This window comes from Pecten maximus, chromosome 1 (genome assembly GCF_902652985.1).
Source record: "Pecten maximus chromosome 1, xPecMax1.1, whole genome shotgun sequence".
Classification (NCBI taxonomy): Eukaryota; Metazoa; Mollusca; class Bivalvia; order Pectinida; family Pectinidae; genus Pecten; species Pecten maximus.
The window spans coordinates 9,459,247-9,478,215 of NC_047015.1; the positions used below are offsets into that span (position 1 = coordinate 9,459,247).

General features: G+C 39.3%; 1 protein-coding gene across 1 annotated transcript in view; it reads right to left on the bottom strand.

Moving 5' to 3' along the window:
* The window catches only part of LOC117317950 (DNA polymerase subunit gamma-2, mitochondrial-like), a 21,095-nt gene continuing 2,126 nt past the window's right edge, over positions 1 to 18,969 (bottom strand). Inside the window, exons 2-10 of the mRNA XM_033873270.1 lie at positions 15,809 to 15,999; positions 14,329 to 14,390; positions 14,115 to 14,241; positions 11,398 to 11,503; positions 4,870 to 5,043; positions 3,829 to 3,966; positions 3,274 to 3,446; positions 2,894 to 2,990; positions 1 to 1,728 (exon numbers count right to left, since the gene is read on the bottom strand). Of these exons, the coding sequence (XP_033729161.1) occupies positions 1,666 to 1,728; positions 2,894 to 2,990; positions 3,274 to 3,446; positions 3,829 to 3,966; positions 4,870 to 5,043; positions 11,398 to 11,503; positions 14,115 to 14,241; positions 14,329 to 14,390; positions 15,809 to 15,999 (1,131 nt within the window). The 3' untranslated portion in view covers positions 1 to 1,665. The remainder of the gene's footprint in view (positions 1,729 to 2,893; positions 2,991 to 3,273; positions 3,447 to 3,828; positions 3,967 to 4,869; positions 5,044 to 11,397; positions 11,504 to 14,114; positions 14,242 to 14,328; positions 14,391 to 15,808; positions 16,000 to 18,969) is intronic.

Sequence of the window (18,969 nt, forward strand, 5' to 3'; positions counted from 1 at the left end):
TTTTTTTTTTTTTTTTTTTAAACCTGCCCTGAGATCATGAAACCATCTAAATCTAAAAGCTGTTTTTAGTGATGATTTTTTAGCCAACATCATCAGATGATCAGTTGTTAAAATCACCCTTAGTCAATCTGCTATCTTTAACCTGGTAATGTTACTAAAAGTGTAACGTCACTAGTGTATCAAGTCCACAGTAAGCTGGTAATGTCACTAGTGTATCAGGTCCACAGTAAACTGGTAATGTCACTAGTGTATCAGGTCCACAGTAAGCTGGTAATGTCACTAGTGTATCAGGTCCACAGTAAGCTGGTAATGTCACTAGTGTATCAGGTCCACAGTAAGCTGGTAATGTCACTAGTGTATCAGGTCCACAGTAAACTGGTAATGTCACTAGTGTATCAGGTCCACAGTAAGCTGGTAATGTCACTAGTGTATCAGGTCCACAGTAAACTGGTAATGTCACTAGTGTATCAGGTCCACAGTGAGCTGGTAATCACTAGTGTATCAGGTCCACAGTAAGCTGGTAATGTCACTAGTGTATCAGGTCCACAGTGAGCTGGTAATGTCACTAGTGTATCAGGTCCACAGTAAACTGGTAATGTCACTAGTGTATCAAGTCCACAGTGAGCTGGTAATCACTAGTGTATCAGGTCCACAGTAAGCTGGTAATGTCACTAGTGTATCAGGTCCACAGTAAGCTGATAATGTCACTAGTGTATCAGGTCCACAGTGAGCTGGTAATGTCACTAGTGTATCAGGTCCACAGTAAACTGGTAATGTCACTAGTGTATCAAGTCCACAGTGAGCTGGTAATCACTAGTGTATCAGGTCCACAGTAAGCTGGTAATGTCACTAGTGTATCAGGTCCACAGTAAGCTGATAATGTCACTAGTGTATCAGGTCCACAGTGAGCTGGTAATGTCACTAGTGTATCAGGTCCACAGTAAACTGGTAATGTCACTAGTGTATCAGGTCCACAGTAAGCTGGTAATGTCACTAGTGTATCAGGTCCACAGTAAGCTGGTATTGTCACTAGTGTATCAGGTCCACAGTAAGCTGGTAATGTCACTAGTGTATCGGGTCCACAGTAAGCTGGTAACATCACTAGTGTACGAGGTCCACAGTAAGCTGGTAATATCACTAGTGTATCAGGTCCACAGTGAGCTGGTAATGACACTAGTGTATCAGGTCCACAGTAAGCTGGTAATGTCACTAGTGTATCAGGTCCACAGTAAGCTGGTAATGTTACTAGTGTATCAGGTCCACAGTAAGCTGGTAATGTCACTAGTGTATCAGGTCCACAGTAAGCTGGTGATGTCACTAGTGTATCAGGTCCACAGTAAGCTGGTAATGTCTCTAGTGTATCAGGTCCACAGTAAGCTGGTAATGTTACTAGTGTATCAGGTCCACAGTGAGCTGGTAATGTCACTAGTGTATCAGGTCCACAGTAAGCTGGTAACATCACTAGTGTATCAGGTCCACAGTAAGCTGATAATGTCACTAGTGTATCAGGTTCACAGTAAGCTGGTAATGTCACTAGTGTATAATTCTGACAATCTGTGACACTGGCAATGTATGACACCATTTTGTGCCAACCATATGAAAATGTTCAACAACATCTGACATCAACCCTGAAGGGAAACTTTACAAATTCAATTAAATATTTCTTCAGCTTGATCCAGCCACACGCTTTTGCACAAATTCTGCCAACTGAGAGATGTGAACTTGCTCCTAAAAATTAGAAATAAAAATGAAATAAACTGAGGCATTAAAATGAACTAAAATGATAATCAATTCGAAAAGTTTTCAACAATGTCTCACTAATTGAAGACTAATTCTGATATATATAATAAAATGATAAATGACTTTGCTTTTAATCTATTTGACCCCTTTGACCTTGAAACAAGAGGCACATTGGCCTTAATGGCAATCTGACTCTATAATGACCCTTGCACTATTTTAGTATACATGCTCAGTAGCAAGTATAGTGGTACTGTTGGCCATGGTGGCCACCTTGGATTTCGGACCGACCCGAAAAACAGCACTTGATCAGGACCATCTCAGAATCATTTCAGGTAAGTTAGAGCTGAATCCCACTGGTGGAACTAGAAGAAGTTTGAAATACGAAAAGTTTATGGACGAAGCACAATGACTATAGGTCATCCTGACACTTTGGGTCAGATGACCTAAAAAGGCCAAGGTAATTCATCTGAGTAAACCTGTTGGTTTTTCAACCCAGCATGCTACTCGTGCAATATCATCACCCTAGACCTAACCTCTGTAAGTTACAGTTGAAACGGCCTAGTTGTTAAACTTTTTGGGGATCTTATTGACATCAGGCGGCGCACCAAGTTTCATGAAAATCCATTTCATATTAAAATTCAAGTTATTGTGTTAACAAGGTCCAAAAGCATTAAAACTACAAAGGGCCATAACTCTGCAAGTTATAATTGAATTAGCACAATTGTTAAACTCATCCAAGATCTTATTGATATAAGGCTGCATACCAAGTTTCATTAAAATCTGTTCATATTTACACAAGTTATTATGTGCACATGGTCAAATGGTAATAAAACTTCCAAGGGCTGTAACTTTGTAAGTTACAGTTAAATCGGCCTGGTCATCAAATTCATCCAAGATCTAATTGATATAAGACTGCATACCAAAACGAAAAAGACAACGCATGACGACAGACAAAAGGCCATTGCAATAGGTCACCAAGATCATTTGTTTGAACAATTTGTTCACCTTTGAGCTCAGAATAACAATCATGTCTAGAACCCTGGGGTATCTATAGTATACGTGAGGTCATACCTACACAGGTAAACTAACTAGGGGAATGATTGATCAGGTATCCTCGGAGAAAAGATGGAAACAATAGACTAAAGAACATTACCTTGATGGTGGTGTCCCTGCTGCGGACCTCAACCACACCTGCCTCCAGTACACTGTCACCTAGTATAGCTGTGTAAGGTATACCCATCTCATCATTCCTGTAAAACACCACCTAGTCTGTACACTCCATACAAAAGTGTTAGCTGTGACCAGAAACTTGTCAATAGATGTAAAGGATGTTACTATCCACTCTATCTTTACACTATGTGAGCATTAATTTTGGTTAAGTAACTAACAGAATAAATTAGATTGATGAAATTGTGTCCATGTGCTATTTAAAGGTTTGAAATGATGCATGGTATTGCACCTTGTTACAGTGTTAGTTTCCTAAATGCGATATTAAAATAAGATTCCATGAATCTGGATGTACAATAAACTCACTGTGATATCTTGTTGTCAAGAGATGAGTTAGTCCCTTGATTCAATGTTATTATTCCCGCCTGTCTTAGATCTTTTCCAATGTTAGTAGCAAGCTGATGAAGTACATTGGACTTGTTACCTTGGTAACAGACGGCCATCTTGTAAGGCGTAAGTCTTGGGTTGAGTTGCAGGCACTCAAACAGAAATAAATCATCAACATAGGACAGAATTATAAATAGTGTAGATTTTGTCCTACATCACTAGTGTATGAGGTCCACAGTAAGCTGGTAATGTCACTGGTAACATCAAGTTACTTATGATAACCTCCTTGAGCTTACAGTTAAATGTTGTCACTGTTATAGGCTAGCCCAAAATTTTGTTTTCAGTTTTCAAAAATTACACTCTCTGTAAAAGTTTTCCATTAACCGACGCCAAAGACTGTTCATTAATCACCATCCTAACACAAAGTTGTTGAAATTAAATAATTTCTGAAAAATACCACAAATGTATAGCATTGACCTCGCCTCTAATCTCTCAAGTGATTTGTTGGATATGTTTCCCTCTCACTCAACTCACCAAAGATTCCTTGGTGCCTTCATTAGATGAGCCATGGTACCCAGGATAAGCGTCCAACAAAAAAGCCAGAAATCCTTGCTCCAAAACTGCATTACACTCAATCACACAGGGCAGACTTCTTTTTTTACCATTCACAAACTGTAAAAGGCCAGGTCTGGTACTTCAACCAAGGGAGATAAACATGTCCACATTCTAGCTTGCTAAACTTACCCAAGTAATACACTTTTGTGAAAAATAATACACACATATGATAACCAAGGGGAAAAGATTTAACCTAAGTAGCAGTAAAAATACTGTTTTACAAGGGCAAAAGAATCTCCTTAAAGGTCAAACCTTTTATCCTAAAAGTATTAAAATGTATAATCAGCAACATAATGGCAAAGTTTATATTTACATACTTGATGTTCTGATAACATTGTTCCCTTTAAGCCCTGTAGGGGTTTGATAACAATGTTCCCCTTAAGCCCTGTAGGGGTTTGTCCCCTAGACTCGTTACTATATTTACATACTTGATGTTCTGATAACAATGTTCCCCTTAAGCCCTGTAGGGGTTTGTCCCCTAGACTCGTTACTATATTTACATACTTGATGTTCTGATAACAATGTTCCCCTAAAGCCCTGTAGGGGTTTGTCCCCTAGACTCGTTACTATATTTACATACTTGATGTTCTGATAACAATGTTCCCCTTAAGCCCTGTAGGGGTTTGTCTCCAAGACTCGTTACTATATTTACATACTTGATGTTCTGATAACAATGTTCCCCTTAAGCCCTGTAGGGGTTTGTCTCCAAGACTCGTTACTATATTTACATACTTGATGTTCTGATAACATTGTTCCCTTTAAGCCCTGTAGGGGTTTGTCCCCTAGACTCGTTACTATATTTACATACCTGATGTTCTGATAACAATGTTCCCCTAAAGCCCTGTAGGGGTTTGTCCCCTAGACTTGTTACTATATTTACATACTTGATGTTCTGATAACAATGTTCCCTTTAAGCCCTGTAGGGGTTTGTCTCCTTGACTCGTTACTATATTTACATACTTGATGTTCTGATAACATTGTTCCCTTTAAGCCCTGTAGGGGTTTGTCTCCAAGACTCGTCACAGTCTCTACATCATCCACACCCCAGGGAAAGGAGTACTGTATGTTTGCATGATAGCCAGCTTCTGTTTTTTCTATATCGGTTGCAGAAAATTTAGCTGGATTTCCTGAAAACTGAAACAAAATTGTTTAATAGCAGTTCAGTTTCTGTGACAGCAAGATCAACTTGCATCAATTTTTTTGATTGATAACAACAAATTATCTTCTTCACACATGATTGATGACAAATTATCTTTTCCACACATGATTGATGACAAATTATCTTTTCCACACATGATTGATGACAACAAATTATCTTTTCCACACATGATTGATGACAACAAATTATCTTTTCCACACATGATTGATGACAACAAATTATCTAGATGATTGTTTATCAAAGTGATCCATAATGGTGAATGTCAAGTTCCAAGACACACACTTAATCAGAGAAGGGAGAGAAGACATTATCTATACCATGTAATGACACCATTCTTAGTTCACAAAGGTCAGTATCTTTATGCTGTGTTATTTGTCTTTTTTATCGTTAATGTAAGTAAAGTACATGCATAATAGAAATACTGATTCTTTTATTTTACAGTATTTCCCTATCGGACATAATATCTTTACATCCAATGTCACTCATATAATGTGATATAATGTATCGGTGTGAGATTTATTACTGATATTGATGTAAATAATTATTCTATAACTAATTTGAGAAATATTGCTTTGGTACGTTATTAGATACACTTGACGCAACAGTCCACACACAATATAACTCTAACAAATGCAGTAGAAATTTTATGAAAAGCGAAAGGGCACAACTTTATACCATAAGGATGTAATAGGCACAGTTTGATGAGTATTGCTTCAGCACTTTATTATACACTTTATTATACACTTTATTATACACTTTTCACAATATTTGAAACAGAATATCTACTAGAAGTGGCATAACTCTAACAAATGTCAAAATATTACAAAAAGTAAAAGGGCATAACTTTATATCATAAGGATGTAGTATGCCACGTTTGAGAAGTATGGCTTCAGTGCTTTTTAGACACAATTGACACAATATTCCAGAAAAATGAACAGTTGGACGGTCAGACAGGGTGATTCCAATATATACCCCTCTTAACTTAATTGCCAGGGTTATAATGAGGGGCATGGTATCAGTAATAACTATATTTAAAAACAAGGTACCACCTATAACTATAACTAGTGACCGGGGACCACAGTACCACCCATAACTATAACCATTGACAGGGGACCACAGTACCACCTATAACTATAACCATTGACAGGGGACCACAGTACCACCTATAACTATAACTAGTGACAGGGGACCACAGTACCACCTATAACTATAACTAGTGACAGGGGACCACAGTACCACCTATAACTATAACCATTGACAGGGTACCACAGTACCACCTATAACTATAACTAGTGACAGGGGACCATAGCACCACTAATAACTATAACTAGTGACAGGGGACCACAGTACCACTGATAACTATAACTAGGGACAGGGGACCACAGTACCACTGATAACTATAACCATTGACAGGGTACCACAGTACCACCTATAACTATAACTAGTGACAGGGGACCACAGTACCACCTATAACTATAACTAGTGACAGGGGACCACAGTACCACCTATAACTATAACCATTGACAGGGGACCACAGTACCACCTATAACTATAACTAGTGACAGGGGACCACAGTACCACCTATAACTATAACTAGTGACAGGGGACCACAGTACCACTGATAACTATAACTAGTGACAGGGGACCACAGTACCACCTATAACTATAACTAGTGACAGGGGACCACAGTACCACTGATAACTATAACTAGTGACAGGGGACCACAGTACCACCTATAACCATTGACAGGGTACCACAGTACCACCTATAACTATAACCATTGACAGGGGACCACACTACATCCTATAACTATAACCATTGACAGGGTACCACAGTACCACCTATAACTATAACTAGTGACAGGGGACCACAGTACCACTGATAACTATAACTAGTGACAGGGGACCACAGTACCACTGATAACTATAACTAGTGACAGGGGACCACAGTACCACTGATAACTATAACTAGTGACAGGGGACCACAGTACCACCTATAACTATAACTAGTGACAGGGGACCATAGTACCACTAATAACTATAACTAGTGACAGGGGACCACAGTACCACCTATAACTATAACTAGTGACAGGGGACCACAGTACCACCTATAACTATAACTAGTGACAGGGGACCACAGTACCACCTATAACTATAACCATTGACAGGGTACCACAGTACCACCTATAACTATAACTAGTGACAGGGGACCATAGCACCACTAATAACTATAACTAGTGACAGGGGACCACAGTACCACTGATAACTATAACTAGGGACAGGGGACCACAGTACCACTGATAACTATAACTAGTGACAGGGGACCAGAGTACCACTGATAACTATAACTAGTGACAGGGGACCACAGTACCACTGACAACTATATCTAGTGACAGGTGACCACAGTACCACTGATAAGTATGACTAGTGACAGGGGACCACAGTACCACTGATAACTATGACTAGTGACAGGGGATCACAGTACCACTGATAACTATAACTAGTGACAGGGGACCACAGTACCACCTATAACTATAACCATTGACAGGGTACCACAGTACCACCTATAACTATAACTAGTGACAGGGGACCACAGTACCACCTATAACTATAACTAGTGACAGGGGACCACAGTACCACCTATAACTATAACCATTGACAGGGGACCACAGTACCACCTATAACTATAACTAGTGACAGGGGACCACAGTACCACTGATAACTATAACTAGTGACAGGGGACCACAGTACCACTGATAACTATAACTAGTGACAGGGGACCACAGTACCACCTATAACTATAACTAGTGACAGGGGACCACAGTACCACCTATAACTATAACTAGTGACAGGGGACCACAGTACCACTGATAACTATAACTAGTGACAGGGGACCACAGTACCACCTATAACTATAACTAGTGACAGGGGACCACAGTACCACTGATAACTATAACTAGTGACAGGGGACCACAGTACCACCTATAACCATTGACAGGGTACCACAGTACCACCTATAACTATAACCATTGACAGGGGACCACACTACCACCTATAACTATAACCATTGACAGGGTACCACAGTACCACCTATAACTATAACTAGTGACAGGGGACCACAGTACCACTGATAACTATAACTAGTGACAGGGGACCACAGTACCACTGATAACTATAACTAGTGACAGGGGACCACAGTACCACTGATAACTATAACTAGTGACAGGGGACCACAGTACCACCTATAACTATAACTAGTGACAGGGGACCATAGTACCACTAATAACTATAACTAGTGACAGGGGACCACAGTACCACCTATAACTATAACTAGTGACAGGGGACCACAGTACCACCTATAACCATTGACAGGGTACCACAGTACCACCTATAACTATAACCATTGACAGGGGACCACACTACCACCTATAACTATAACCATTGACAGGGTACCACAGTACCACCTATAACTATAACTAGTGACAGGGGACCACAGTACCACTGATAACTATAACTAGTGACAGGGGACCACAGTACCACTGATAACTATAACTAGTGACAGGGGACCACAGTACCACTGATAACTATAACTAGTGACATGGAACCACAGTACCACCGATAACTATATCTAGTGACAGGGGACCACAGTACCACCGATAACTAAATCTAGTGACAGGGGACCACAGTACCACCTATAACTATAACTAGTGACAGGGGACCACAGTACCACCTATAACTATAACCATTGACAGGGGACCACAGTACCACTGATAACTATAACTAGTGACAGGGGACCACAGTACCACTGATAACTATAACTAGTGACAGGGGACCACAGTACCACCTATAACTATAACTAGTGACAGGGGACCACAGTACCACCTATAACCATTGACAGGGTACCACAGTACCACCTATAACTATAACCATTGACAGGGGACCACACTACCACCTATAACTATAACCATTGACAGGGTACCACAGTACCACCTATAACTATAACTAGTGACAGGGGACCACAGTACCACTGATAACTATAACTAGTGACAGGGGACCACAGTACCACTGATAACTATAACTAGTGACAGGGGACCACAGTACCACTGATAACTATAACTAGTGACATGGAACCACAGTACCACCGATAACTATATCTAGTGACAGGGGACCACAGTACCACCAATAACTAAATCTAGTGACAGGGGACCACAGTACCACCTATAACTATAACTAGTGACAGGGGACCACAGTACCACCTATAACCATTGACAGGGTACCACAGTACCACCTATAACTATAACCATTGACAGGGGACCACACTACCACCTATAACTATAACCATTGACAGGGTACCACAGTACCACCTATAACTATAACTAGTGACAGGGGACCACAGTACCACTGATAACTATAACTAGTGACAGGGGACCACAGTACCACTGATAACTATAACTAGTGACAGGGGACCACAGTACCACTGATAACTATAACTAGTGACATGGAACCACAGTACCACCGATAACTATATCTAGTGACAGGGGACCACAGTACCACCGATAACTAAATCTAGTGACAGGGGACCACAGTACCACCTATAACTATAACTAGTGACAGGGGACCACAGTACCACCTATAACTATAACCATTGACAGGGGACCACAGTACCACTGATAACTATAACTAGTGACAGGGGACCACAGTACCACCTATAACTATAACTAGTGACAGGGGACCACAGTACCACTGATAACTATAACTAGTGACAGGGGACCACAGTACCACTGATAACTATAACTAGTGACAGGGGACCACAGTACCACCGATAACTAAATCTAGTGACAGGGGACCACAGTACCACCTATAACTATAACTAGTGACAGGGGACCACAGTACCACCTATAACTATAACCATTGACAGGGGACCACAGTACCACTGATAACTATAACTAGTGACAGGGGACCACAGTACCACTGATAACTATAACTAGTGACAGGGGACCACAGTACCACCTATAACTATAACTAGTGACAGGGGACCACAGTACCACCTATAACCATTGACAGGGTACCACAGTACCACCTATAACTATAACCATTGACAGGGGACCACACTACCACCTATAACTATAACCATTGACAGGGTACCACAGTACCACCTATAACTATAACTAGTGACAGGGGACCACAGTACCACTGATAACTATAACTAGTGACAGGGGACCACAGTACCACTGATAACTATAACTAGTGACAGGGGACCACAGTACCACTGATAACTATAACTAGTGACATGGAACCACAGTACCACCGATAACTATATCTAGTGACAGGGGACCACAGTACCACCAATAACTAAATCTAGTGACAGGGGACCACAGTACCACCTATAACTATAACTAGTGACAGGGGACCACAGTACCACCTATAACTATAACCATTGACAGGGGACCACAGTACCACTGATAACTATAACTAGTGACAGGGGACCACAGTACCACTGATAACTATAACTAGTGACAGGGGACCACAGTACCACTGATAACTATAACTAGTGACAGGGGACCACAGTACCACCTATAACTATAACTAGTGACAGGGGACCACAGTACCACTGATAACTATAACTAGTCACAGGGTACCACGGGTACCATCAATAACTATTGGGACAGGGTACCATGGTTACCATCAATAACTTTTGGGACAGTATACCATGGTTACCATCAATAACTATTGGGACATGGTACCATGGTTACCATCAATAACTATTGGGACAGGGTACCACGGGTACCATCAATAACTATGGGGACAGGGTACCACGGGTACCATCAATAACTATAGGGACAGGGTACCACGGGTACCATCAATAACTATAGGGACAGGGTACCACGAGTACCATCAATAACTATAGGGACAGGGTACCAAGGGAACCATCAATAACTATAGGGACAGGGTACCACGGTTACCATCAATAACTATTGGGACAGGGTACCACGGGTACCATCAATAACTATAGGGACAGGGTGCCACGGGTACCATCAATAAATGTAGGGACAGGGTACCACGGGTACCATCAATAACTATAGGGACAGGGTACCACGGGTACCATCAATAACTATGGGGACAGGGTACCATGGTTACCATCAATAACTATAGGGACAGGGTACCAGGGGCACCATCAATAACTATAGGGACAGAGTACCACAGGTACCATCAATAACTATAGGGACAGGGTACCACAGGTACCATCAATAACTAAAGGGACAGAGTACCACGGGTACCATCAATAAATGTAGGGACAGAGTACCACGGGAACCATGCGAGACACGATACCTGTTTCCACCACTTGAGGCGAGTTCTGATGGCTGTGTCTAACATAGGGGTGACAACAGTGGCCTGGCAGAAATTTTGCATCACAAGACTTGTCTTCGAACATGAACTGAAATCAAAGGCAACAATTCATGGAGTATGGTCAGCAAGATAAATATATACAAGAGGCCCAAAGGGCCTTAACGGTCACCTGACATTTGAAATATTTCAGTTAATTTAATTGACCCTTTTTGGCCCCACCCATCAGTCCTTGGGGTCAGTCAGGGCCAATATGTGCTTATCATTAAGCTGTCATCCCATGCTGATAATTTTAAGAAAGTTAGAATGAATTCCAATAGAAATAAAACAACTGATTGTCAAAAATATGAATTCCCTCTATAAACTATAGCAAAGTTTACCCTCTCCCTAGGGGCAAACGTGAGACCCCAGGGTCATGAAATTCACAATTTAAGTAAAACACCATGAAACCCTTCTTCTATGAAAAGTATTTGATTCTATTTTATATAGGTATTGAGAAGATTTTTGAAATTTCGGTCGATTTGACCCTTTTTAGCCCCGTCCATCAGCCCCTGGGGGTCAGTCAGGGCCAACATATGCATACCATCAAACTGTTATCCAATGCTGATAATGTTGACCAGGTTAGAATGAGTTCCAATACAAATCCAACAAATAATGGTCAAAAATGTGATTTCCCTATATAAACTATAGTAAAGTTTACCCCCTCCCCAGGAGCAAACGTGATACCCAAAGGGTCATGAAATTCACAATTTAGGTAAAACACCATGAAACCCTTCCTTCTATGAAAAGTATTTGATTCTATCTTATATAGGTATTGAGAAGAAGATCTATTGAAATTTCAGTCAATTTGACCCTTTTTAGCCCCGCCCCTCAGCCCCTGGGGGTCAGTCAGGGCCAACATATTCACACCATCAAACTATTATCCCATGCTGATAATGTTATCCAGGTTAGAATGAATTCCAATACAAATCCAACAAATAATAGTCAAAAATGTGATTTCCCTATATAAACTATACTAAAGTTTACCCCCTCCCCAGGGGCAAATGTGAGACCCCAGGGTCATGAAATTCACAATTTTGGTAAAGCACCACAAGACCCTTCCATCTATGAAGAGTGTTTGACTCCACCATATCTGAGAGTAGAGAGAGACTTCGTCTCAGGTGACCTAAAAATTGACATCTATCAGTTTATCAGTCAGGGCCACAGAAACTCGGTGTGTATTTCTACTAATAATATGGGTATGTGATTAACAGCCAAGCTTTTAGAGACATTACTGTCTATTTTCACAATATTCAGACTATAATAAACTTAACATCTAACCCACTGTATCATCATATCTTTTCACTCAAGTTTTCTATTATTTCAATTGATCTTGGTATTCTAGATAATCTCAGAATCAAGTATCTAGATGTCACAAAATCAAGTACCTAGATAGTCTCAGAATCAAGTACCTAGATAGTCTCAGAATCAAGTATCTAGATAGTCACAAAATCAAGTACCTAGATAGTCACAAAATCAAGTATCTAGATAGTCACAAAATCAAGTATCTAGATAGTCACAAAATCAAGTACCTAGATAGTCTCAGAATCAAGTACCTAGATAGTCACAAAATCAAGTACCTAGATAGTCTCAGAATCAAGTATCTAGATAGTCACAAAATCAAGTATCTAGATAGTCACAAAATCAAGCATCTAGATAGTCACAAAATCAAGTATCTGGATAGTCACAAAATCAAGCATCTAGATAGTCACAAAATCAAGTACCTAGAAAGTCACAAAATCAAGATTTTAGACTGCATTTAGTACTGTTTAAGAAACAGTTAAATAATCTCCAATGGTTGAACTCAAACATGAACATATATGCATTTGGCCACCATTTTGTTCTCTTATTAATAGTCTCAATTAATCTCAACAAGAGGCCCATAAGGCCTGAATTACTCACAGGACTAGTAAGGAATAATGGCAAGATTTCCAATTTAATCTTCATAGTTGTTCACGGTATTACCCTGGTATGTAAGTGATGTTTCAGGAAATGGTATACAATATTTCTAACTCATTAGTGAATCATAACCAGGGAGTGTTTCATAGGCACATTGTACAAGTCAGTTAAAGGTATGGTATTACTAAAAATTACCTCTTGGTGTTTTTGTTAAATCAAATATAACCAATGTGAAACCCATCACAATTAACGATGTGAAGTGTGTTGTTGATCCTGTGTAGTATACATAGTGTACATGGTAACAAATAACAAATAACAAATCACAAATAGTGACAGGTCAAGGTCATTGGTATAAGGAAACACTATAGCACTCCATAGCAGATACCTACTGGCCTAAGATGAGTACTGGGTTCTTTTAGAACATTAGAAAATTTGCAAAGGAATGTTTTACAATTTGACTTTGTGAACATGAAAATAGGTCAAGGTCATTTATATGAAAAAAGCTTTATACCACTCTGCTGGCAAAATATCAGGCCTCTTCTGGAACTCGAGAAGATTTTCAAGATGGCTGCCATTTTGTCACTCTTGCCTACTTATAGATATCAGTTATAAACCAACTACAGTGTATGACAATGTTTTCAAACTATCAATCAGTACAACATCTAGTTTTGCTTCTCCCCCTCCCCCCCTCCCGAAAAAAAGGGGGAGGGGCGAAAATAATATCTGAGTGTGGCAATGACTAAAGAGTAATGAAATTAGCTCACTTGAACAAGAACTTGTCAATATGCCTGTCAGCAGGTGTGTGTATGTAGTTCTGACTCTGGGTGATGGAGAAGGGAAGGTTCCATTCAAGCTGTTTGGATATTTCCAGGAAGTAGTCCCAAGTTGAATCTGAAGAAAACAATCATTCTCAATATCTGAAGGAATTCATTTCTTCCTTTTAGCATGATTTGTTTATCACAATGTTCAAGTGTTTACCTTGGCTATTAGTACTCTCCACAGGGAAGGTGTTTTCCTGAGATGTCATCACCCATTCCCACCTGCAATCAATGAAAATCATCACTCTAAGTTTTATGTATTTTAAATGCTTTGATGATAATTCTTTGGAATGATAATTTTAAGAGTCATAAGGAAATTCTATCAGTAAACTTCCACAATAAAACTTGTCACTTATGCTTCACACCTCAGTAAACTACCACAATAAAACTTGTCACTTATGCTTTACACCTCAGTAAACTACCACAATAAAACTTGTCACTTATGCTTCACACCTCAGTAAACTATCACAATAAAACTTGTCACTTATGTTTCACACCTCAGTAAACTATCACAATAAAACTTGTCACTTATGCTTCACACCTCAGTAAACTATCACAATAAAACTTGTCACTTATGTTTCACACCTCAGTAAACTACTACAATAAAACTTGTCACTTATGTTTCACATCTCAGTAAACTACCACAATAAAACTTGTCACTTATGCTTCACGCCTCAGTAAACTATCACAATAAAACTTGTCACTTATGTTTCACACCTCAGTAAACTACCACAATAAAACTTGTCACTTATGTTTCACACCTCAGTAAACTATCACAATAAAACTTGTTACTTATGTTTCACGCCTCAGTAAACTATCACAATAAAACTTGTCACTTATGCTTCACGCCTCAGTAAACTACCACAATAAAACTTGTCACTTATGCTTCACACCTCAGTAAACTATCACAATAAAACTTGTTACTTATGCTTCACACCTCAGTAAACTATCACAATAAAACTTGTCACTTATGTTTCACACCTCAGTAAACTATCACAATAAAACTTGTTACTTATGTTTCACACCTCAGTAAACTATCACAATAAAACTTGTCACTTATGTTTCACACCTCAGTAAACTACCACAATAAAACTTGTCACTTATGTTTCACACCTCAGTAAACTATCACAATAAAACTTGTCACTTATGCTTCACGCCTCAGTAAACTATCACAATAAAACTTGTCACTTATGTTTCACTCTTAACTAGTGACTAATAAAACATTTACTGATCAACTGCCTTTTATCATACTAGAAATCAGAGGTGAAATATGATTCAAGAATCAATTTGTATCCCTTATAATATAACAGATGTCTTTTCTTCACATTTTTCAGGAAGAATGACATTTAGGGGAAAATGTCATATTCAAGTGAATTTTGAAAATTAGCGATTTTGTGAAATTTTCTATTTCTTTTGTAATGTATCAATCTTTACCCATGTCTATACTCTATTAGGTATGTAGTGTGCTTCCATACTATCTCTATATACAAACAGTGGCTCTTTGGGTTGTTTTGGGGGTTGGTGGAACAGGAATTTTAAAACCTACCATACTGACAAAGTGGTACAGACTTATTATACATCAATCAGTAGACATCTACTTACAATATGATATTTATTATTCTGATCTCTGAAGTACTGACCAACATTGTGCTATGTTTCTCCTCAATAGAGTACCAGCTGGTCCATAGCTGTAGGTAGGTCTGGATAGGTCAGGTTTCACTAACTGTACAAAACCTCTTCTCTTCAACAGAGCTATTATTTTGGTAAATAATTCATTATTCATGTCTGTAGGCGGTGAGTTCTCCCTAATCGAGTTCTCCCTAATCCATTGCTAAAGTTGAAAAAATAACAAACAGGTAAGTTAGTAATTCCATTCACTGCAATTTCTCAATTCTGTTTACTAATAACTGGCACAATGATTACGGTATGTCATATCCCAGTCTCTGATATAAACAGACCACACATGTCATATCTCAGTCTGTGATATAAACAGACCACACAAGTCATATCTCAGTCTGATATAAACAGACCACACACGTCATATCTCACTCTCTGATATAAACAGACCACACACGTCATATCTCAGTCTGTGATATAAACAGACCACACACGTCATATCTCAGTCTGATATAAACAGACCACACACGTCATATCTCACTCTCTGATATAAACAGACCACACACGTCATATCTCAGTCTCTGATATAAACAGACCACACATGTCATATCCCAGTCTCTGATATAAACAGACCCCACATGTCATATCTCACTCTCTGATATAAACAGACCACACGTCATATCTCAGTCTCTGATATAAACAGACCACACACGTCATATCTCAGTCTCTGATATAAACAGACCACACACATCATATCTCAGTCTGATATAAACAGTCCACACATGTCATATCTCAGTCTGATATAAACAGACCACACATGTCATATCTCACTCTCTGATATAAACAGACCACACGTCATATCTCACTCTCTGATATAAACAGACCACACACGTCATATCTCAGTCTCTGATATAAACAGACCACACATGTCATATCTCAGTATCTGATATAAACAGACCACACACGTCATATCTCAGTCTCTGATATAAACAGACCGCACCTGTCATATCTCACTCTCTGATATAAACAGACCACACACGTCATATCTCACTCTCTGATATAAACAGACCACACATGTCATATCTCAGTCTCTGATATAAACAGATCACACATGTCATATCTCACTCTCTGATATAAACAGATCACACATGTCATATCTCACTCTCTGATATAAACAAACCACACACGTCATATCTCAGTCTGATATAAACAGACCACACACGTCATATCTCACTCTCTGATATAAACAGACCACATACGTCATATCTCAGTCTCTGATATAAACAGACCACACGTCATATCTCAGTCTCTGATATAAACAGACCACACACGTCATATCTCAGTCTGTGATATAAACAGACCACACACGTCATATCTCACTCTCTGATATAAACAGACCACACACGTCATATCTCAGTCTCTGACATAAACAGACCACACACGTCATATCCCAGTATATGATATAAACAGACCACACACGTCATATCCCAGTATATGATATAAACAGACCACACGTCATATCTCAGTATATGATATAAACAGACCATACACGTCATATCTCAGTATATGATATAAACAGACCACACATGTCATATCTCAGTCTCTGATATAAACAGATCACACATGTCATATCTCAGTCTGTGATATAAACAGACCACACACGTCATATCTCACTCTCTGATATAAACAGACCACACATGTCATATCTCAGTCTGATATAAACAGCCCACACACGTCATATCTCAGTCTCTGATATAAACAGACCACACACGTCATATCTCAGTCTCTGATATAAACAGACCACACACGTCATATCTCAGTCGCTGATATAAACAGACCACACACGTCATATCTCAGTCGCTGATATAAACAGACCACACACGTCATATCTCAGTCGCTGATATAAACAGACCACACACATCATATCTCAGTCTCTGATATAAACAGACCACACATGTCATATCTCAGTCCCTGATATAAACAGACCACACATGTCATATCTCACTCTCTGATATAAACAGACCACACATGTCATATCTCAGTCCCTGATATAAACAGACCACTTGTCATATCTCAGTCTCTGATATAAACAGATCACACACGTCATATCTCAGTCTCTGATATAAACAGACCACACATGTCATATCTCAGTCTGATATAAACAGACCACACACGTCATATCTCAGTCTGATATAAACAGACCACACACATCATATCTCAGTCTGATATAAACAGACCACACACGTCATATCTCAGTCTGTGATATAAACAGACCACACATGTCATATCTCAGTCTGTGATATAAACAGACCACACACGTCATATCTCAGTCTCTGATATAAACAGATCACACATGTCATATCTCAGTCTCTGATATAAACAGACCACACATGTCATATCTCAGTCTGATATAAACAGACCACACTTGTCATATCTCAGTCTGATATAAACAGACCACACACGTCATATCTCAGTCTCTGATATAAACAGACCACACATGTCATATCTCAGTCTGATATAAACAGACCACACACGTCATATCTCAGTCTGATATAAACAGACCACACACGTCATATCTCAGTCTGATATAAACAGACCACACATGTCATATCTCAGTCTCTGATATAAACAGACCACACATGTCATATCTCAGTCTGATATAAACAGTCCACACATGTCATATCTCAGTCTGATATAAACAGACCACACATGTCATATCTCAGTCTGATATAAACAGACCACACACGTCATATCTCACTCTCTGATATAAACAGACCACACACGTCATATCTCAGTCTCTAATATAAACAGACCACACGTCATATCTCAGTCTCTGATATAAACAGACCACACATGTCATATCTCAGTCCCTGATATAAACAGACCATACACGTCATATCTCAGTCTGATATAAACAGACCACACACGTCATATCTCAGTCTCAAATATAAACAGACCACTTGTCATATCTCAGTCTGATATAAACAGACCACACGTCATATCTCAGTCCCTGATATAAACAGACCACACACGTCATATCTCACTCTCTGATATAAACAGACCACACACGTCATATCTCAGTCTGTGATATAAACAGACCACACACGTCATATCTCAGTCTGTGATATAAACAGACCACTTGTCATATATCAGTCTCTGGTATAAACACTGACCACCTTCCACC